The sequence below is a fragment of the Lissotriton helveticus genome, chromosome 2_2, assembly GCF_964261635.1.
Source record: "Lissotriton helveticus chromosome 2_2, aLisHel1.1, whole genome shotgun sequence".
NCBI lineage: Eukaryota > Metazoa > Chordata > Amphibia > Caudata > Salamandridae > Lissotriton > Lissotriton helveticus.
Genome location: NC_136060.1, coordinates 419,395,011 through 419,417,590, shown reverse-complemented (window position 1 = coordinate 419,417,590; position 22,580 = coordinate 419,395,011). Strand labels below are relative to the sequence as shown.

At 45.3% G+C, this 22,580-nt stretch overlaps 1 protein-coding gene across 2 annotated transcripts in view; it reads right to left on the bottom strand.

Moving 5' to 3' along the window:
* The window catches only part of KDM3A (lysine demethylase 3A), a 283,523-nt gene that overhangs the window by 159,840 nt on the left and 101,103 nt on the right, over positions 1-22,580 (bottom strand). For both annotated transcript variants that reach the window (XM_078678669.1, XM_078678670.1), the window contains exons 6-8: positions 1,443-1,515; positions 650-735; positions 413-562 (exon numbers count right to left, since the gene is read on the bottom strand). In XM_078678669.1, coding sequence (XP_078534795.1) covers positions 413-562; positions 650-735; positions 1,443-1,515 — 309 coding nt within the window. The remainder of the gene's footprint in view (positions 1-412; positions 563-649; positions 736-1,442; positions 1,516-22,580) is intronic.

Below are 22,580 nucleotides of genomic sequence, written 5' to 3'. Positions count from 1 at the left end.
AACTGGGAAAAACTGGAAGCACAAACTTTACACTTTCAGTACGAGAATATGCATTAAAACCAAACACCCATGGTGCAGGATTTTGTCCGATTCTGCACAGTGTTCTTGGGTAGGTAATCAGTTACTTTTAGCTCATCATGGCCAGAAAACTGCCCAAAAAAAGTTGAATCCCCACACCTGCATAACAAATGAAAACAAAGAAGCTTCACTGGCCCAGAATACTATACTATATGCATCACACTTGCGGCTAACAGTACTCACGGCACAAACAAGAGAAATCCTTGCAAGGTTTTAAAATGCCTTACAAAATGTCTTAAATCACAGATTGGTGCAAAGTAGATCAGTTGACAAAACATGACAAAGTAAAAAGACACTGCTGATACCCTTTTAATAGGAAGCAGAGCAGACTCACCAGCTGATGGGCAGAGGACAGTAACTCTTTAAAGACATCCAATGTGGTCTTTTGCAGTGGAGGCAGTCCTGTTGATTTTGGCTGCTCTGTTACAGTTGAACTTTTCTCATCTTTTCTTGCAATTTTTTCAACATTGCTAGCCTCTATGCCCTGCACAAATAACACAATTGACCTTGATGGTAGAAAAGCTTAGATGTGTGGCTGGTTACACAGGCAACAAACATTTTAGTGGCCTACCTCAGAGTCCAATCGCTTTGGTTTAACCTCAGCTGTCACTTCGCTTTCCAATTTTCTTTTCAAAGTGGGAGGTTTAATAGATTTACCTGTAACATTTAGAACAGGATGCATTCTATAATGTATTTTATACTAAATTAACATTTATAACAAAATGCACTTTTCCTTCTAATGCACACGCTATTCTCTTGAGTAAGGTATCTCTTCAAATTGCAGGAATGTGAATTTGGTAAACAATGAATTAATGACTTGAACCATATCAATCCAGTTAGTTTTCTTGTGTCCCTAAATAAATCAATGACAGATTATTTCCCATGACAATCTGAACAATTTGTGAGGCCTACATCATATAAGGATATGAAAGCACATTCAGGCACTACCACAATCCAGTGAGGCATTACATTCCAACATCATGGCCACTGGCTTATGCAGACATGATGGTAGCTTAACACTTGAAGAATCTATAGTAGTAAATGAGCATGCAGCAAAGGATGCACTTCATCACAAATAATAGTCAGACCTATCTGCTTATAAATGAAGAAATGAGTCACCCACAAGTTTCCACAAAGAAGTAGGCAACAGTATTGCCAACACCCTTGAGAAATGCAGGATATTGAAAGTCTCAATGCTGAAGTTTACCCTAAAAACATACCACTATTGGTTTAAATAGGGACCTGCAATATATCTGTCTAATGAAATGAAATTAAAGTTCTTTAAGTTGATAATTAAATCACAATGTTAAGGTCCTAATGTTTGCAGCAGAAACCAGAGCAGAAGGAACAAACAGTGCACCTACCACAATCATCAGGGCCCTCATGTACGATTTCCACATGAATCAGTGCAGGATCAACAATTTTTAATCCTGGAACCTGCAAAACACCATAAAAAATACGGAATCTTATTTATTTAATTTATTATTGCTATTTGTAAAGCGCAACGTATGCCCGTGGGAGTCTTAAAAATATATTTAACATGGAATCGGATAATGCATGCCAAACTACAATAACGGATTTACTCTGAATATCACCATTTATTTATTTTTAAACACACTGGCTTGCTAATGCATCTAAAAACCAGCTCAGGGGGAAAAAAGCCGGTCATGGCTCTGCCAAGACTTAGGACGCTGCTTCTGAATATTTCCAACAAGGAACTGGGATAATCTTTTAGAATTTTAAACCGGTTTTAAAACATTTACCTGCTTATTTGCCCATTTGTATCTGCACCCGAAACTCCTGTGGCATCTTCACCCCAGTCCGTCACAGCAAGTGCCGGCTGAAGGGAGGGTGCAGAGGGCGCTATAGTTGGACACACTTACTGGCTGGGGGCATTTCCGGTGCTGAGCGGTCTAGACGCTCACGCTCACCGTCATACACCCTACTTCAACCAATGCTAGAGCGGACGCGCCGCAGGCGTGCCAAAAGAAAAACAGTCTGCGCACGTCTGCACCTGGACCGGGCCTAGGGCCATGACCCCTGCACAAAATGAGACACGTCCATAGTTGATAACTTATACTAAGCAACTGTGTACACTCAGGCCCAAAAAACGCTGCCCCACACGGAATATATTGAAAGAAACCAAACAATGCTCTACCTGTAAACTACCTTTCAAATTTACACAAACCAGTGGCTGAGTAAACACCAGATCCACCCTATTAGGACGAATATCAAAACCATTAAGGCAGGCCTAACCAATTCTCGGCCATTAGTAAAACATAATATAGAAATGACCGAACTGATAGAAACTCAAAAACTCGACCTTGTTTTTATCAAGGAAACATGGGCCGATGATGCCTCGGATTTAGCTTTAGCATTAGCCATTCCAGAAGGTTATTCAATCATTAGGGCCGACAGGAAAGGGAGAAGAGGGAGCGGGGGGGGGTCTGGCTATCCTCTTCAGAGAAGAGCTGAGGGCCAAAGGCTCGGACCAGGGCAGCAGCCCAGACTGCGAGACCTTATTCTTTCAGATCAACATCACACACTACACGTTCAGAGGTCTTTTGATTTACAGACCTCTAAGGGATAAAACAACGCTGTTACAATTACTCAGCCAGTTCTTGGAATCTAGTGTAAATGGCTCAGATATCACCATCCTGGGCGACTTCAATGTGCACCTAGAGAAGAGCTTAGACATAGGAACAACAATACTGACTGCTGCAATGTCTAATGTATCTATGTGACCGTCCTGACGCTATCAGAAGCGGTCGCTCCCCACACTCCCTGGTCTCCATTGGGTATCGTTGTGCCTCGCTCGCATTGCTTTGTGCTCTTAAAGAATTGGTGCCTGCCTGGATCTCATAGCGCTCTATTGCTTATTTGTGAAGATTGAATTTCCTAGCGCTCCATTGCCCATTTGTGCTGCTTAGATTTCATTGCGCTCTACTGCTCAGTTGTGCAGTGCTCGTTTGTTCAGTTTGTACCGTAGCGCTCGCATTGCATAATAGTAATTACTTATCAGTGCCTGACTGCGCCGTTGCCACTGCCCACAGCGTAGTCACACTCTGTGCCCCAACCTGTTTCGGTTTTGCTTTGCTGCCATTTTGTGGTTGTGCCTCGGAGCCCGTCCTCTCCACCCCGCTCCCGCCTCCCAGCTGCTCCGCCCCCCCCCCACTATCCACTTATGACAGTCACACTTACGCGCAGCGTTCACGCGCTGCGGTCGTGCCCTATGCGCACCGAAGGTGCGCCAAAGGTAAGCCCGTCTACGCCCGTCTGGCCTGGACCGCGCCCAGCGCCAGACCCGCTGCCCCCGTAAAACCCACTCCACCCGCATAACGTACAACGCCGCAACCCTCTCAGCACTTAACCCTGGTCGACCCCCAAACTGCTACCAAGCCGCCCAAGGCCACATCCATGGACCCTTCACCTGCCACTCCTGCAAGTTCGACTGCACCAGGACCCACACCAAATCCACAAACTCCAAACAGAGCTCCGACACTAACCACCTGAAGTGCATCCTGATCCAACACCCGCTCGGTCCACAGACATGCCATTGAACTTTGGAACCTACTCGACACCACATCGCCGGACGTCGCCTTTCTTACAGAAACCTGGATGAACGCCTCATCTGCACCCGACATCGCCATAGCCATCCCGGACGGCTACAAGATCATCCGAAAGGACCGCAACATCCAAACAGGAGGAGGCATCGCCATCGTCCATAAGAACACCATCCGCATCACGACCAGCTCAGACGATACCCTCGCAGCTGCCGAACACCTTCACTTCCAGATCCACACCGACCCCAAGACCACACTCAGAGGAACCCTCATCTACAGACCACCAGGACACCGCACACAATTCAGCGAATACATCACTGACTTCATCAGCCCACACGCCCTCCCCTCCGAGGACTACATTTTACTGAGAGACCTCAACTTCCACCTGGAAAAGAACAACGACAGCAACACCACCTCCCTTCTGGACAACCTCGCCAATCTCGGACTCAAACAACTTGTGGACACCCCCACCCACTATGCCGGGCACACGCTCGACCCAATCTTCACCTCCAGCAAGCACATCTCCTTCAATCACACCACAGCTCTCCATTGGACGGACCACATCTGCGTTCACTTCTACTACAAAAAAACCACGAGCCACAACCACCCACAACTAATTCCCCGCAGAAACTGGAACAAAATTACCACCGACCAGCTCTTCACATCACTTCACCAAAACCCTCCGATCAAATCATCAGACCCAAACCAAGCAGCCACCAACCTCACACAATGGATCACCCACAGCGCTAACGAACTAGCACCTCTGAAAAACCATCAAATCAAGCAAGGCAGCAAAAAAGCCCCCTGGTTCAATGAGGACCTTAAGAAATCCAAGAAGATCTGTCGCACCCTCGAGAAAGCCTGGCGAAAAAACTCAACCACTGCCAACTTGGCCACCTTCAAGAACGCCACCCGCAAACACCACCAACTAATCCGATCCACCAAGAAATCAGCATTCAAAGATCGACTCGACAACAACGCCCACAACAGCAAGGAACTATTCAACATCGTCAAAGAGTTTACCAACCCCACCGCCGGCACCAACGACATCACTCCCTCCCAAGACCTCTGCGACTCTCTAGCCTCGTTCTTCCACAACAAAATCGTTGACATACATAACAGCTTTGGAGACCAGTCAACCACACCCTCCTCCGAACTAAAACCCCCCTCCAACAACCTTAGCGCCTGAACCCAATCACCACTGAAGATACCATCCGCCTGATGAACTCCATCCACTCAGGATCGCCAAGCGACCCTTTTCCCCACCATATTTTCAACAAAGCAGACTCCACTATCGCACCCCATCTCCGAGACGTCATCAACTGCTCCCTCAACTCCGCTACCTTCCTGGAAAGCTGGAAACATGCTGAACTCAGCGCCCTCCTGAAGAAACCCACAGCAGACCCCACTGAACTTAAGAACTACCACCCCATTTCGCTCCTCCCATTCCCTGCCAAAGTCATTGAGAAAGCCATCAACAATCAGCTCGCCGCCTTCTTCGAATCCAATAAATCCCTCGACCCTTCACAGTCCGGCTTCCGAGCCAAACACAGCACCGAGACCGCCCTCATCGCAGCAACAGATGACATTCGAACTCTACTGGACAACGGAGAAACAGCCGCCCTCATCCTACTTGACCTCTCCACAGCCTTCGACACAGTCTGTCATAGCACCCTCATACAACGCCTCAGCAATGTCGGAATACAAGGAAAAGCATTGGACTGGATCATCTCGTTCCTCGCCGGAAGAACCCAGGGAGTCCGCCTCCCCCCTTTTAGATCAGAGGCCACCAAAGTCATCTGCGGCGTACCACAAGGATCATCACTCAGTCCAACCCTCTTCAACGTATAGATGAGTCCCCTGGCATCCATCGCGCGCCAACACAACATCATCTCCTACGCAGACGACACCCAGCTGATCCTCTCCCTCACCAAAGACCCAAACACCGCCAAAACCAACCTACACGAAGGAATGAAAGAAGTAGCAGAGTGGATGAAGAACAGCCGTCTAAAACTGAACTCGGACAAAACGGAAGTACATCTTAGGATCATCCCCCTCCGCCTGGGACGACTCATGGTGGCCACCGGCCCTGGGAAACGCACCCATACCAACGGACCATGCACATAACCTGGGCTTCATCCTGGACTCCTCTCTCTCGATGACCAGACAAGTCAACGCCGTCTCATCATCATGCTTCAACATCCTACGTATGCTCAAAAAAATCTTCCGCTGGATCCCCACCGAAACAAGAAAGACGGTCACCCATGCACTGGTCACAAGCCGACTGGACTACGGAAACACCTTATACGCCGGAACCACAGCCAAACTACAGAAAAAACTGCAACGCATCCAGAACGCCTCAGCCAGACTCATCCTTGACATCCCCCGCCATGCCCACATTTCCGGTCACCTGAAAGACCTCCACTGGCTCCCAGTCAACAAGAGAATAACGTTCCGTCTCCTCACCCACGCACACAAAGCCCTCTACGACCTAGGACCAGAATACCTCAACTCGCGCCTGTCCTTTTACACTCCCACCCGCCAACTACGCTCGTCCAATCAAGCCCTCGCCGCAATTCCACGCATCCACAGATCCACCATGGGGGGGGGGGGGGGAAAAGATCCTTCTCCTACCTAGCGGCCAAGACCTGGAATTCTCTCCCCACTCACCTACGCCTTATACACAATCACCTCTCCTTCAGAAAACAACTTAAAACTTGGATATTCGATGAGTAAAGTACCCCACTCCCCCAAGCGCCTTGAGACCCTCTGGGTGAGTATTAAGCTATACACATTTTTAAACTTAAACTTAAACCTATGTAGCAGATTGTTAAGCATAATACCCACGTGGCGGGGCACACTCTCGACGGGATTGAGATGTTAGAAATACTGCAGGTTCCCTGGCCTGATCATAAGGTAGTAAAATTCACAATAAAGGTAAATAAAAAAGGGCACAGCTACCGCTGCTCCACAGCCTAGGTGCGCAACCTACCAGGACTGGTCTAAGACAGATGCCCCTAAATTGAAGTGGCAGCTCTCTTCCACTATTCCTGAGCTAGAGTCAGATAGCAACATTGCCGCCAACCAAATTTTCAGTTGGGTAAATTCAGCCATCAAACCAGCAGTCTCGCTGAAGAAAATTACTTCTAGGCCTCACAACCATGGTTCACGGACAGACTGAAGGCGCAAAAACAAGGGCGGAAAGGAGATGGAGGACTAACTATGAACAACAGTTGAAAGATGAATACAAAACTTCCCTGGCAACTTACAAAAAACTCATTCTAGAAGAAAAAAGTAATTATTTTATAAGGAAAATAAATGAGGCCAATAATTCCAGCAAGGAACTTTTTACCACAGTAAAAAAATTAAGAAAAATCAATACTAATAAACAGATAGTCAGTAGCACTGAACTATGCAATATTTTAAGTCAATTCTTTGCAGATAAAGTCACATTGGTTTATGAGTCTTTTAAAATGACCGTCAAGTGCATTTCTCCACAGTCATGCTCAGAACTTAAACACGAACCATCCCCACGAATATTTACCTCTTCGTTCCACTTTCTACCACCATCTGTGGAAGAGATTACACAGGTAGTAATGACACTAAGTCCGGGGGCCTAACGGACCCATGCCCACCGAAGGCGATGCATCTGTTTCCTGATTTCAGAGTGATCAACTAGCACTGGTTTTTACACAGATAATAAAATCCGGATGCTTCCCAGATGCCTGGAAAAACAGCCTCACTATTGCCATTAATGAAGAAGCCAAATATGGAACCGCAGGAACCTGGGAATTACGGACCTATTGCGAGAATCCCTTTTGCAGCAAAAATACTGGAAAAACTGATGAACAAACAACTATCACAATTTCTCTCTGTTGTGAATGCCTTAGATCACTCACAATATGGATTCCGAGAGGGACACGGAACAGGTAAACAGCTCTGCTCATTGTGGTAGAGGAACTCAGGAGTGTACTGGACGCAAAAAGGAAGGCCGCCTTGATCCCATTAGATCTCTCGGCGGCCTTTGACACGGTAAACCATGATACACTCCTGACCCGACTAGCCGAAGTCGGAGTTCACGCGACAGTACTCAAACTGTCCGCCTCATATCTGTCGGATAGGACTTTCACAGTGGAGCTTGGGGAGGCTAAATCCAAACCTTTTAACTCGCCATGCGGTGTACCCCAGGGGTCCTCTATAAGCCCCAATCTTTTCAATATCTGTGTAGCACCTTTAGCGGCAATAATAAGGAAGAATTTGCTACTTACCAGTATGCATCTGTTCTTGGCATGTAGGGCTGCTGACATTCATATCTGTGCATAGATCGCCGTCTAGTGTTGGGTCCGGATGATTGCACCTGGTTGTCCAGGAAGAGTCTTCGAAGTATCACGAGATAGGTGACTCCTCCCCTGGACTACAGTGCGCATGGGCATCTTCTCCATCCTCAGATTGTAGAGATAGAGATAGTAAAGTAAGAGATGGCCATGCAAAAGATAATGCTGCAGCTGCGACAGGCACCGGGGAGGAGGGCGGGCGATATGAATGTCAGCAGCCCTACATGCCAAGAACAGATGCATACTGGTAAGTAGCATATTCCGTTCGAGGCATGTGGGCTGCTGAATTCAGATCTGTGCATAGACTGTATAGCAGTATCTCCTCTAGCGGTGGTTACCTGTGCCAGCTGCAGCAGTTTGAAAGAGAGTTTTGAGGACAGCCTGGCCTACAGCAGCTTGCTGCTTTGCTTGCACGTCTACACAGTAGTGTTTTGTTAAAGTGTGTATGGTAGTCCATGTGGCTGCTCTACATAGGTCTTTAAGAGGGATATTTCCTAGGAAAGCCATGGATGCCCCCATTTTTCTCGTAGAGTGTGCTCTTGGGGGTACAGTTAAAGTGTGTTTTGCTTTTTGATAACAAATTTGAATGCATTTAACTATCCATCCTGCTATTCCTGACTTTGATATGGGATTCCCTGTATGTTGTGGTGAAAAAGCAACAAATAATTGCTTTGTTTTCCTAATTTTCGTTCTGTCCACATAATAACGCAGAGCTCTCTTTACATCCAATGTGTGTAGGGCTCTCTCTGCTACTGACTGTGGATTTTGGAAGAACACTGGCAGTTCTATTGTTTGATTAATGTGGAACGTGGAGACTACCTTTGGCATAAACTTGGGGTTTGTTCTAAGAACTACCTTGTTAGCATGTATTTGCATGAAGGGTTCCTGAATTGTTAATGCTTGTAGCACCATGGAAGGTGGCAATCAAGAATAGCACCTTCCATGTTAGAAATTGCAATTCGCATGAGTGTAAAGGTTCGAAAGGAGGCCCCATAAGTCTGGTAAGTACTATATTTAGGTTCCAGACTGGGGGAAGGTGGGTGCCTTGGAGGTATCACCCTTTTTAGACCCTCCATAAAAACCTTGATTGCTGGTACTCTAAATAGTGAAAGGTGTTGCCTGTTTTGAAGGTATGCTGCTATAGCAGCAAGGTGTAGTCTTATTGAAGAGTAGGCTAGGTTGCATCTTTGAAGATGCAGTAGGTAACATATGATGTTCTGAATGGAAGTATCTAATGGATTGATTTGGTTATTGTTGCAGTAAATAACAAATCTCTTCCATTTAGCTGCATAGCATGCTCTAGTAGTTGGTCGTCTTGCCTCCTTAATGATGTTCATACAGTCCGGAGGCAAGTTAAGGTATCCAAATTCTAAGACTTCAGGAGCCAGATCGCTAGGTTCATCTGATTGGGATCTGGGTGTCTGATTTCTCCATAGTTCTGAGTTAGAAGATGGTGTGCGAGGCGCAGCCTTTGATGAGGAACTACTGAAAGCTCCAGGAATGTTGTGTACCACGGCTGTCTCGCCCATGTGGGAGCAACTAGGATTAGTGTTTGCGTGCCACCAGCGGGATCAGTGGTGCTGGGGGAAAAGCGTACGCAAATTTGCCTGACCAGTTCATCCATATCGCATTGCCTTGTGACAGCGGATGTGGGAACCTGGTGGCAAAGTATTGGCATTTTGAGTTTTCGTTTGTGGCAAACAGGTCTATTTCTGGGTGCCCCCACTGTTCGAAGAATGGCTGGAGAACTTGGGGGTGAATCTCCCATTCGTGAAGTTGTTGGTTGTGCCTTCTGAGCAGATCCGCTATTTGATTGTCTTTCCCTGGGAGGGGTTCTGCCAGGAGAAAGAGGTCTTTTGGAATTGCCCACTTCCATATGCTCTGTGCTAAGTGGGACAGCTGTGGGGAGTGTGTTCCTCCCGGTTTCAGGATATAGTACATTGCTGTCATGTTGTCCGCCCGGATCAACACAGTCCTGCCGTACAGGTATTTTTGGAATGCTTTTAGAGCTAGGAATATTGCCAGCAACTCTAGTTGGTTGATCTGCAGTTTCTTTTGTTTGATTGTCCAGAGCCCTTGTACTGTGTATTGAAGTAGGTGGGCTCCCCAACCTGTCAGTGATGTGTCCATTGTTAGTACTAGTTGTGGAACCTGCTCTTGGAACAGTCGCCCCTTGGAAAGGTTTTGTGGGTTCCACCACTGCAGAGAGTTGTAAGCGAGACTGTCTACCAACACTAGGTCTTTTAGTTGTCCTTGAGCTTGGTTCCACTGCCGTGCTAGGCATTCTTGCAATGGACGCATTTGTAGTCGTGCATGGGGGACAATGAATATGCAGGACGCCATCATGCCTAGGAGCTGCATGAAGACTCGAGCTGGCAAAGAGTGTTGTGGCTGAAATATGTGAATGAGCATCTGCATGCTGGCTATCCTTGCTGAGTTTGGGTATGCCTTTGCTACTGAGGTGTCTATAGTAGCTCCCAGATATTGTTGTGTGTGGGATGGTTGTAGATGCAATTTTGGGTAGTTTATCGAAAAGCCTAGGCTGTGTAGCAGCTGAAGTGTTTGAGACGTGTGTCTTGCACACTGTTCGTACGATTTTGCTTGTATTAGCCAATCGTCTAGGTATGGGAACACGTGTATGTGTTGCCTCCTGAGATGTGCAGCTACTGTTGCTAAGCATTTTGTAAACACTCTTGGAGCCGTGGTTACCCCGAAGGGGAGAACCTTGAATTGGTAGTGTTGACCTTCTATTGTGAACCGGAGGTATTTTCTGTGAGCTGGGTGGATGGGTATGTGAAAATACCCATCCTTGAGGTCCAATGTCGCTAGAAAGTCTTCTTGCTGGAGTAGCGGGAGCACTTGCTGTAGTGTGATCATATGGAAGTGCTTCGACAGTATGTATTGATTTAGGGGTCTGAGGTCCAATATTGGTCTGAGTGAACCGTCCTTCTTGGGAATAAAGTATAGTGAGTATACTCCTGTCCCTTGGTGTTGGAGAGGGACTGGCTCTATGGCCCCCTTTTCCAGCATGCATCTCACCTCTTGTTGTAGCAGGGTGATGTGTTCCTTGGACATAGGACGGTGCCTGGGTAGTATGTTTGGTGGGGTAGAGGTGAGTTCTAGGCAATAGCCATATTGTATAATTTGTCTCACCCACCTGTCTGTGGTAATTGAGTTCCAGACAGGTAGGAAATGTTGGATTCTGCCTCCAACCGGTGTTAGGTGGTCTGGAGGTAGAGTGATGAAGTCACTGTTTTGTGGCAGTGGAGGCTCTGGTGTTATTGCCTCTACGTCCTCGTCCCTTATTATTGTTACCCCTATAACCTCCTCTGTTGGAGTTCTTGTTAAAGGAACCTTGTGGGTTTCTTTTGTATGTGGATGAGGTTTGTAAGAATTGCCGCGTGTAGCTGCTCTGTAAGAGGAGCGTCGAAAGGAACCTCTGTGTTGTTGAACCTGCAATGCACCCATTGATTTTGCGGTTTCGGTATCCTTCATTTTGTCTAAAATGGTGTCGACTGTAGGCGCGAAAAGGAAGTCTTGATTGACTGGTTGGTTAAGAATGGTGGATTGCACCTCATTCTTAAAGCCAGAAATGCGTAGCCATGCAGGTCTTCGTAATAAGACGCTCATGTTAATGGGCCTGGCTGCAGTGTCTGCTGCGTCAAGCGCGCATTAAAAGGAGGCGTTTGTAATACATTTCCCCTCCTGTATGAGGTCAGTAGCTTGTGCTTTGAAAGGCTCAGGCAGGTGTTGCATCAAACTTTCAAGCTGGTCGTAGTGTGCTCTGTCGTAACAAGCTAGTAGTGCTTGTGTATTTGCAATTCTCCATGAATTGAAGGCCTGGGATTCTACTCTTTTACCCGAGGCCTATAGTATTTTGGACTCTTTATCAGGAGGTGGAGCTTCTCCTGTTGTCTGTGAGTTGGCCCGTTTGCGTGCATTTGCCACCACTAATGAATCCAATGGCAACTGACCTCTGATATAAGTAGGGTCTGTAGGGGCCGCTCTATATTTCTTTTCAATCCTGGGATTGATTACACGTGCTCTGGCTGTATCTTTAAATATGTCTGGCGCGTGTTTTAGGACCCTTTTAACATAGGAAGTGTTCTGACATTTTTCTCAGTAGTAGGGAATGTGTCAAATAAAAAGTCCTCTTCTATAGGTTCATTGTGCATGTCTACGTTGTGGTACTGCGCTGCCCTATCGATTAGCTGATTGAAGACAATGCTGTAGTCGGTAGGTGACGGCCTTGTTGGGTATGAGGAGGTGTCAGGGATGGGATGTGTGTCATATGGATCAGTGGGCTCTACCCATGGTTCGGCGGCCTTCGGTTCGGCGGCCTTCCTTGGCTCGACAGCCTTCTTTGGTTCTGCGCTTTTTGGCTCGATGGCCTTCTTCGGGTCGACGCCCTTAGGCTGTACAGCCTTCTTCCATTCGACACCCTTCGGGTCGACGACCTTTTTGGGTTCTAGAACCTTCTTTGGGGTAACGTTACTTGGACCTGGGGTGTCTGAAGGCTTAGTCTTGGTTTTCGAAGCCGAGCGGGGCGGCCGAATGATGTTTTGGATCTTGGCTAAGGCCTTTAGGCGATGCCTCGATCGGAGCCTCCGGTAAAAGGGTAATTTGTGTCGGGGGCAATGTACTCACGATTTGCCCCGGTGGGATTTCGTCATCGGAGTCCGAGTGGTCCTCGACGGTGACGATCTCTAGATCCGAATCTTCCCCTTCGGGAAGTTCCTGTTCATCCTCGAAGATGTTGTCTGGTTCCGGTGCCTGTCGCTGCATCTCTTGCCTAGCGGCCCGTCGAATCCGGATCGTTTTCTGCGAACGGAATTAGGCACAAGCTGGGCAGGTTTCTTCCTTGTGGTCTGGTGATAGGCACTTGTTGCATACTGTGTGTCTGTCAGTATGCGGGAACTTGGAGTGGCATTGTGGGCACCTTTTGAACGGGCTCCTTTTCATCGACAGCAGTCTCACGTGGCGTCGAAAAGGCCCAACGGCCCGAGTCGAGATGGAAAGCTTGATTGAGTCAAGAAGTACCGAGCGAGAACAATACAGTCGAAGTCTAAGGCCTTTTGGCCTCTAGAAAAGTTTAGTTTCGATTCCGAAGTTGGAGTATAGGAATAACATCCGAACGCAATGGCGGAAAAAAACAATCTGAGGATGGAGAAGATGCCCATGCGCACTGTAGTCCAGGGGAGGGATACTTCGAAGACTCTTTCCAGGACAACAAGGTGCAATCATCCGGACCCAACACTAGGCGGAGATCTATGCAGATATGAATTCAGCAGCCCACATGCCTGGAACTTGTGGTTTCCTACCTGTATCTTATGCAGACGATACCCAAATAGTGGTAGCAGTCTCAAACAAAGTCGAAGAGACAGCAGACAGATTTAATAATTGCATGAGGCCGATTAATCACTGGATGCAGAACAACTGTTTCAAACTAAACTATGATAAAACCGAAATCATGCTGCTTGGGACAAACCTAAAAATCTGCTCCCCAGAGTGGTGGCCAGACAGCATAGGCGAATGTCCATCACCAGTGAACAAAGTGAGAAATCTCGGAGTAATACTGGATACCAAACTCTCGTTTAATGCTCAGACAAACAAATTGGCTTCCACAATATGGTATATTCTCAAAATAAGGGAACTACTGCCATTTATTCCCCATGATTCTTGCAAAACGGTAGTAACATCATTGGCCTTATCTAGGCTAGATAACGGGAATGCCTTATATGCTGGGATACAGAGCCAGCATCTAGCAAAACTGCAGCGCCGACAAAACGCTGCAGCTAGGCTGGTACTGGACATCCCCAGATTTGAGCCAGTTGCACACAGATTGTGAACCCTCCATTGGCTACCCATGGAAAAAATGATAACATTTAAGTCCGCCTGTTTGGCCTATAAAGCCCTCCATGGGATGGGATCCCAGTTTTTAAAAACACACTTGAAACAGTACGAGCCATTTAGAAGCATGAGATCTATCCAAGCTAAACTGATTCCGGTTAGGGGAGGGGGCATTAGATCTTCTCCCTATTTCGATCAAAAATAGCCCATACCTGCTTGAATTCAGGAAAGAGGTAAAAACTTGGCTGTTCACCTCCTGTTAGAACATCATTCTCTGTAGAATCCTGCTTTACATCTATTCAGCGCCAAGACGCCCATGGGCAATCGCGGGCTTTATACATTCACGAATCAAATCAATCTCACCAGGTTATTGAACTTTTACAACTACCTTGAACTGATCATTAAATAAACTGTTTTGGCTGGAATGAGGGTTTCTAAATTGTAAGGGACCTACCATGAAGACCAGTCAGCTCTTGCCTTTGTTCAGATCTGTTTTACTGCTAAGCCTGTGCCATACAAGGCAAATCTTATCAGACAACAGACCGCATTAATAGTATGGTTTACTCATTAAACAAAACCAATGATAATACATGGCTGCTGATGCCGTGACATCAATCCAACAAGATTACTACTCAAACCAAAAGTCCCACTGGCATTGTATCGCCACATCATGAAAAAATCAAAACCCAGGCTCGATAGTGAAATCGCAGGTGTCCCTCTCAAACACTCTGGTCCAGCTTCTTGAGCGCAGTTTAATTATAGCGGACCATGAGTGTGCTCAATGAATGGATACGTTTTTAAAGATAGAGGAAACATTACTAAATTAAAGCAACTGTTACATTCATTCCTATCTATTTCACGGTTTGCGGGACTTCAAAAGCAGGAAATGAATAAGAATGCCACTGATGATAGTTATAACGTATCACCCTAGCTAAAAATTCCAGAGAAGGGCCAGCTCAGAGTCTATGGCATAAATGGAGGGATTATGCAAATTAAAAGCTAAATCAATGACTAGATGCCTTTGAGAAACGCAGATGCTTCTTCACATCCGGTGTTACACTGCAGAGAATCTGGGATTAAAATTATATTTGATCTTTTGGCTAATATGTACTATCACATTTACACAGATGCAGAGAAAGTAAAGCTCTTTGATGCATCGGTATTGATAGGTCACTTGCCAAACACCCCACGACATAAAAAGTACCCCATTCCCCTAACCACGCAATAAGTATAAATGGACTCCCACATACAAATTGAAGATTAACCCATTACAGAGCGAGGGAAATTATGCCACTAACTAGTTAAGAGACCTCTGAATGCTTTCATTGTTCAAAAGTTTAACATGTAATTTTGTTTTAATACGTTCTATCATAATGCACGGAGATCTGCCAGATGATAAGCAAGACTCCCTTACAGCATAATGCAAAAATTGGGCACTGAGGGTATTCCTGTACTGATGCCAACATACAATGTAAACACAAGGAGATGATGTACGGAGTGCTGAAACTTTTCAGACACTCACCCCCAGTCACAGATCTGGGTTGAATCCACCATCGTTATTTAGCACATTTCACCACCCCAGTTTAGACCCAGCCATATGCAAATTAGTCTTGGCGCTGTGCATCATGGGAACAGTCCAGCCCGAACTGCCAGGCCGGGTCCTTCCTGGACCGGAAACAAGCATCCTGGGACCGGTTTCTGGGTAACACCCCTCAGCCAGGCTAACCAGCCTACCAAAGCCAACTAAAAATATGGGCGAAGAGTGGGCCGGGCTTCAAGCCATACTCCACTACTGCATGCCTTGCAGCAGCACATGCGCTGCCAAGGTTCGACCTAAAGATCATAGCTGCCATATTTCGATTGCAGTGAGACACCTTCAGCTAATCTTGGCTTTTTACCCAAAAACACTTTATTGCTAGAATTTTAAGGTCATATTTACAATGCAAAAGCAAAATGTAAAGTCCAAAAATACAACCAGTCATCAGTGAACAGGTCAAAACTGACTTAAAGACCTTTGCCGTGGGGACACTTGGCAACTATGAATCTCCCACAACAGCAGCACTACCTTAATATAGTCTGGCAAATTGTCGTGTATTTCTATAGGTTCTGAATCGATCCACCTATTCCTGACCCTATTCTGGTTAAACTTACTAGCTAGTTAACTAACAGTCAGCCCATGAGGCAAGAAAACCCCCATGATGCAGATACCGTTATCTGACGCAGTCACACTACGGCACAGGAACGTGTTATCTGATTAGGTCATAACGCTTGAGATCTAATTAGACAAGCGACATTCCTCCAGCCCCTGATAAGGCATACGACGTTCTCATAACAAATCAAACCTATGACAACCTGGATAATCCGTGCGGCCATTGTTTTGATTTCACAGAGAACTTTAGTAAAGAATGTGCTAACGAGCAAGTCGTATGACATCTTTATTGACGTACCTATGTCCATCCTTACGTCAATCCCGGCACCTTTAAGGTATAAATATTGCCGACCTTGCCCTATGCAAAACACACGCGTGGTGACAAGACGGAGCAGCCATACTTGCCGAAGCAGAGAGCAGAAGCAGACCCCGCAGGCAGCAGCCCCGCCTTCCTGACGCGCTGAGAGACGCGCTGCTATCTCAAGCCGAGAGACCCAGCACCGGCGCTTCTGGGCAGCCCTCGCAGGCAGCCTGGAATATCGAGAGCAGAGAAAGAGATACCATTCCTCATTCATCCTAAATTCCAGGTACAGAACTGAATAACCCCTCCTAGAGAATTCTTTAGTTATTCACTTGGCAAAAACAAACTTAACTTAAACTGTAACTTTCTATTCCCGCCCACGCATTAGACTTAGGTCAGGTACACGGGGTAGGCGTATTTAGAAACACCAGTTGAGTACGTTTAGTCAAATGTATATGTGTATGTAAATATATTTTAATCATTTTAAACATCATATGGCTCAGAAACCATATCAATGTTTTTACAGTATTATTTTATACTATTGCTTTTAATGTATGCACTTTACTTAACTATAAGTATCGCAATAATATCGATCCATTTCTCTTGTACGAGAAAAGAGACTGATCAATAAATAACATCTTTTATTGAACACGCCCGTCTCTTCCTTTTCTCTACATTCTGATGAGACTAAGAATGCACGTACTGACTGAGTAAAATAATTGCCTTGTGCTCACACGACTCTTGAGATTGACTCTTGATTAGGGGAGAGCAAAGTTGTCATGTTCTATGGTTGTCAGAAACTAAATCCCTTCTTGTCTAATCAGGGAAGTTAATCCTTCCTTGAACATTCGAGAAAGTTTCTAGCGAACTCTGAGCTTAGCTGGCAAACCCAAAAATTAAGTCTAGTATCGACAGTAGTAGACCTAGTTAACGTCTGGCCTAGGCCTTTACTGCTGTAGGTACTATTCCAATGCGCAGAGCCTATTGGGAAAATAGGAGCTACACTACAAAATGTGCAGAAAAGCAGTGGTAAACATGTTTAAAATAGTAAGTTTCAGGTGATTTAGAATGGAGTGTTAAAAATGTATTTGGTGCAATTCAGACTTGTAAAATATCCTGCTGGCAGGGTAGACCACCCTCACGATGTCATAATATTCAATAAGAGGTAGGTGACAGACCCAAACTATGTCCACAAATTCGTTTCTAAAGGCATTTGAATATAGACCTCTTACTTTTTTAACCATTAATAGTTCGGTAAACCAGACAACGTCCTGACAGAGTGATTGTGAGAAGTAATGAGATGCGAGAGGATAATGAGATGTGGGATCGCAATACAGACTTTCTATGCTTAAAACATTCTAAGATCAGTCCATTGGAGAAACCGCCAATGGAAAGACAGTACATTCTGCATTATTTCACTTTTTTTTTTAAATTCCGGTAGTTTTTATTTTATGTAAAGAAAGCACAAAATAACATAGATCAAAGTACCACCAAATATAAAGTACAGAAAAAAAAAATAAGTACAGTGGGCAGTACATTCCAGAGATTAGCAAAGCTGGGTATCATGAGGAACAATGTATTGGTATAGTCTGTAGGATTGAATAAAGGAAATATCAGAGTTGTCTTACAGTTTGTGTGGCTAGGCTAAGTAAAAGAAGAAGGTCGTTACCAATGAAATAAAGTGTCCAGGAACGGCAATTAGATGACGATCATTTGTGAACTCGAAAGCTTGCACGCTAAGCATGGTAAATAAGCAAGCATAGTAAAACACACATTGCTCAGCACGACAGTCTCTCTGGATAGGACGTCAACGGAGCCATACAAGGGAGGCACATAGAAACTGGCTGTAGAAACTGTGTGCTAAAAGAAGGAAAAATCTTTACCACAACAATGAAAAAGAGGGGAAAATGGTATAAAATTGCCCAAGCAGACCCTTAAGGAAAAGGCCAGAAAGTCAATGAAGCACAAGTCATGTGGAACATTGCGCAGAGGCGCATGACACAATACACGAGAAATACCGCTTACACCCTAAACCATATACCAGGAGGAAAAGGTGGAACTCCCTCCAACTTATACCCAGAGAAAGGGGGGGTAGGGGGAGCCTATATTGGAACACGAGCCCAGACCAGTGAACCTGGACGACCCCATCACAACAGAAGCAGAAAGGAAAAAAGGGGGAAGGAGGGAGGAGGGAGGTAAGCACTACCACACCAAAGGTCCTAGAATCAGGAAGTGAACTAAAAACATCAAGAGGAGACCTAAAGGTTATTCAGAGAGCAGTAAGGATGGGCAGACAATTATCTAAAGGCAATCCAAATGTCAAGTACAATATGATCTTTAAAATCATGGCATTAATGAAACCTATGTAGACGAGAGTCTCGATAGTTCTTGAATTCAGTTATGTTGCTTTTATTTTCACAATTAGAAGAATGAATACATACCTCAACCCAGCCAACGCGTTTCGTCCGTAAAGGACTTCATCAGGGTTCAAATATGACGTGGTATCAATACCAATGGAGCAGGCCTTCCAATGGAGAATAGTTATATTTCGGGTTGTGAATTCCCTTTAGCGTGCTATCAATCACCCAAATTAAAGCGTTGGTTCTTCAGTTGAGACCCTGATGTAGTCATTTTACGGACGAAACGCATTGGCTAGGCAGATGCATGTATTCATTCTTCTAATTGTGAAAATAAAAGCAACATAACTGAATTCGAGAACTATAGAGACTCCTGTCTACATATGTTTCATTAATGCCATGATTTAAAAGATTAAATTGTACTTGACATTTGAATTGCTTTAGATATTAGTGTGCTCTTTGATACTATCTTTTGGAAAAAATGACATTGATGTAAATGTATTTGAGCTTGTAAAGCGCACTGCTACCCGTCTGTAGGTTTCCTGGCGCTGTATAACTCTGGGGAACCCGTCCTGGCTTTCCCTGTGGGATGGTCCCTGCTGGGAGTCCCCAAGGTGGAGCCAGGCATCCCCGGAATTGATGGGGCCGTTGTGGAGATTAGGCAAGCTAATGCCCAGAGTTGCCGAGTGGAAGCCCTGATTAGAGTAAGCACCGAAGCGAGAATTATCGAGTCCGCTGACCCAAGTCCACGACCCTGCCGCGTCGGGAATTGAACCCTGGTCCCGGGCCGACTTCTGCTCCCGGGTCTGCCGCCTCTAACCAGTGAGCCACACCACTCCACTTGATAGCACTGGTCACTGCCTCTGAACTACAGCGCTTGTCTGAGGAAAAAAAGGAAAAGAAATCCCACGCAAAATCAGACAATCGTCAGGGTGCCGAATGTCAATTGAAAAGTTACTAAAAACCATTGCAATACAAAAAAGCCTCAATTAAAACCTTAAGAACTAAAATATGGAGACGCACATGCATAACTTGCATAAAGCATTGTAAAAGCATTCGGTGAATTGCTTAATAACAGTGAAAAGAACAGTTCAATTAAAAACTCTGCCAATGGCTAGTGCAAAGTTTATTACCAGTGCAATCAACGCAGACAGTGCAAAAGTGGTTCAGGGAAGTTACAGTGTGGTGGTTTAGGGAGGTCTTCCAAACTCTGCCTCAGTGTGTGCGTCCTCTCTTGCTTGTTTAAATAGGCTGTGCGGATTCTCCAGTGTGAATAGCTGTTAGCTAGTGGTCATTCAAATCCAGGAATGAATAAACCGATTTCTGATGGCCCAAACTATAGATTCCTAGTAAGACTTCATCTTGTAGGTTGGCTGTTTTGAGCGGAGCCTAATGGCATTTTTTTTGTTCGGCTAGCCTAAGAATCCTACTAGTCTGCAATTTAGTTGTGGTGCTTCTGGGTCGAAGCATGCCAGGATTGCTTGCCTCCATGAGCGAATTCCCCTATGATTGAAGGGGACCTTTATCAGCGGTCTACTTTCCTGCCACAAGTCCTTGCAGGTACAGAGTAGGTGCACCGTTATTACACAAGCTGCAGAAAGTTTGGGTTAATGCTAGCAAGTAGGGTGGGAGGTCTGGGTACATGGGAGTAGAACAAGGCGATGCCTTAAGAATTTAGTTTTCACTGATCTAGGGTATCCCTGGTTTAAGTATTTAGGAGCGGTTTGCGTTTTATAGGTTATTCAAAGTCATCCAGACATGAGATCTGTCCGAAAAGGCGGCTTTGTCCTCCACTAGAAAGAGTTGTTTAACGATTTCAGGACCAGCTTCTTAAAGGCAAAGTGATGGATCTGTGTGTTCCAGAGGTTAGAGAGGTCAGAGAGCCCAGTGGTTTTCAGTGATTTCTGTAGGTAGCTTCTTGCATGAGATGTATCCCTCTGCTGGAGTTCTTGCCATAAGAGCTGGTTTAAAGTATGTGGTGTGACGAATGTAAACTCCAAGTACAGTAACAATGGGGAAAGAAGAAAACACGAGGCTTCTGCCTTGATAAGAGCAATAGAAGGGCCACCAGACACAATCCCCTTTAACTCATACAGGATAAGGCCCTAGAACAACGAGGCAGACATCAAACGAAGTAGTAGTTCTAACATGGAGAATGTTTATTTTCTGTCCTTCTCTCCCAATCCCAACTTTTTTATTATTAATTATCATATTTATTTAGCTTGAAACCGTAAGGGTGGACACCACTTGGAGAAAGACGCATTTAACAAAATATACCCAAGGGCATAAAGAAACATGAAAAATTAAACACTTTTTAGCAGTACACTGATTAAGCTAATGCATGCCGCAGTCTGAAATATATGGCAATGCTCAAGACACATAGATAACGCCCTGAGTGCCAATCGTAGAAGAGGACAAGTAGGAGGGGGTGAAGCCACGAAGAACAGAATAGTTTAGCTCACAAGACAACATTGCCTGCTAGAAGAATCTCCACAGACACTTACTTCCCAAGAAGAGCCATGAGCCACCCCGCGAGTCAACAGGACTTCAAATCTCTTAAGCCTACACTTACCATGAGAGGTAGTCTGAGATTGGGACGGCTGCTGTCGACCACTGGGAGAAGAGGGGCGCTCACACTAACAACCCATGGATTGGGAGGATGACCAACACCATCAGATGTTTCATGCACCGCTCCCACAGGGCCTTCGACTTTAACCTCTGACAGGCGTCACACTCATCGGCACCGTGGTGCTCGCCCAAGTACCACATACAGTTAGAATGTGGGTTTGTACCAGACATTTGGTGAGCACAAGTCTTAAACCCAGAGGGCATAAGGAATTAATCACATTGTCTCAGACGTGAAAGCTAGTCACAGCAGGCCGAAAAACAGCTAGAGATACGCTACTTCAGATCTGCATGCAGCACGGAAAAACAAGAAACTGACGTCAGCGTGCAGGAGGGGACATATATAGCACCGCTCACGTCATTCAGAGAAGGCGCCGTACGGAGCCATGCAGCACTGCCCCCCAGCGCGTAGAGGTACTGCTACGAAATTTTTGGGGATCCAGTCTGATACGTAGGGAGAATCTCAAGTTAAGGAATCTGCGGCTAGATGTCTCTCAGATGGAAACTCACCAATACCCTGGAGTAGCTCTCTGAAGTGCAGCCCTCAACAGTATATAATTCAAAGCCCATCTTGTTTTGAAGGTGGTATTGCGACATCTCTGTAACCTTAAGAGTTGCCGCCAACTAAACCAGAATCAGATCACTCGCTTACACACTGACCGTATACTGTACCTGCAACATGACCATGTTTCCACTCTTAATTTAGCAAACTCATAAGGAGAGCATTAGTTTATGCATGAAAGTCTGTACGTTTGTTTAAATGTTTCTCTGTGCACATTTGAATTATTATGTATGTGTTGCATCCCTCCTTAAGAAAGACGGTCTGACCTGGAAGCTATTCCTTTCCATACTAAGTCAAACTTTGCTTAATTATAGCCATCTAGAATTGTGTGAACCTAGTAATGTTCAAGATGTGCAAGTTCCTAGAATTATGGAAAGCAACCCTGCCGTGTACTGGGCAAGAGACAAGATCTGTCAATGTGGTGCGTTTGTACAACGGAAATTACAAGCGGACATTTGGGAAACATGTATGAAAAAAGATTTGAGAAAAAAATGTTCCCCCCTTTCAGAACAAAATGTTCTTTAGTTGAGAGAACTCAATACGGAACGTGCATGTTAAATAGAAAAAAGTGCATGTTAAATAGAAGAAAGTGCATTTTGAAAAACTGATGTATTAGAACAAATGAATTTAAAATCCAAAACATATTTTAAGCTGCTCTTAGAGAGAGAGTTCAAAGGGAGTTGAGATTTGCAATTGTTAGCATTTCTTTTGTACCTGTGGGCATTTCTGCTGTTGCAATTATTGCATCAGTCATGTGGAGG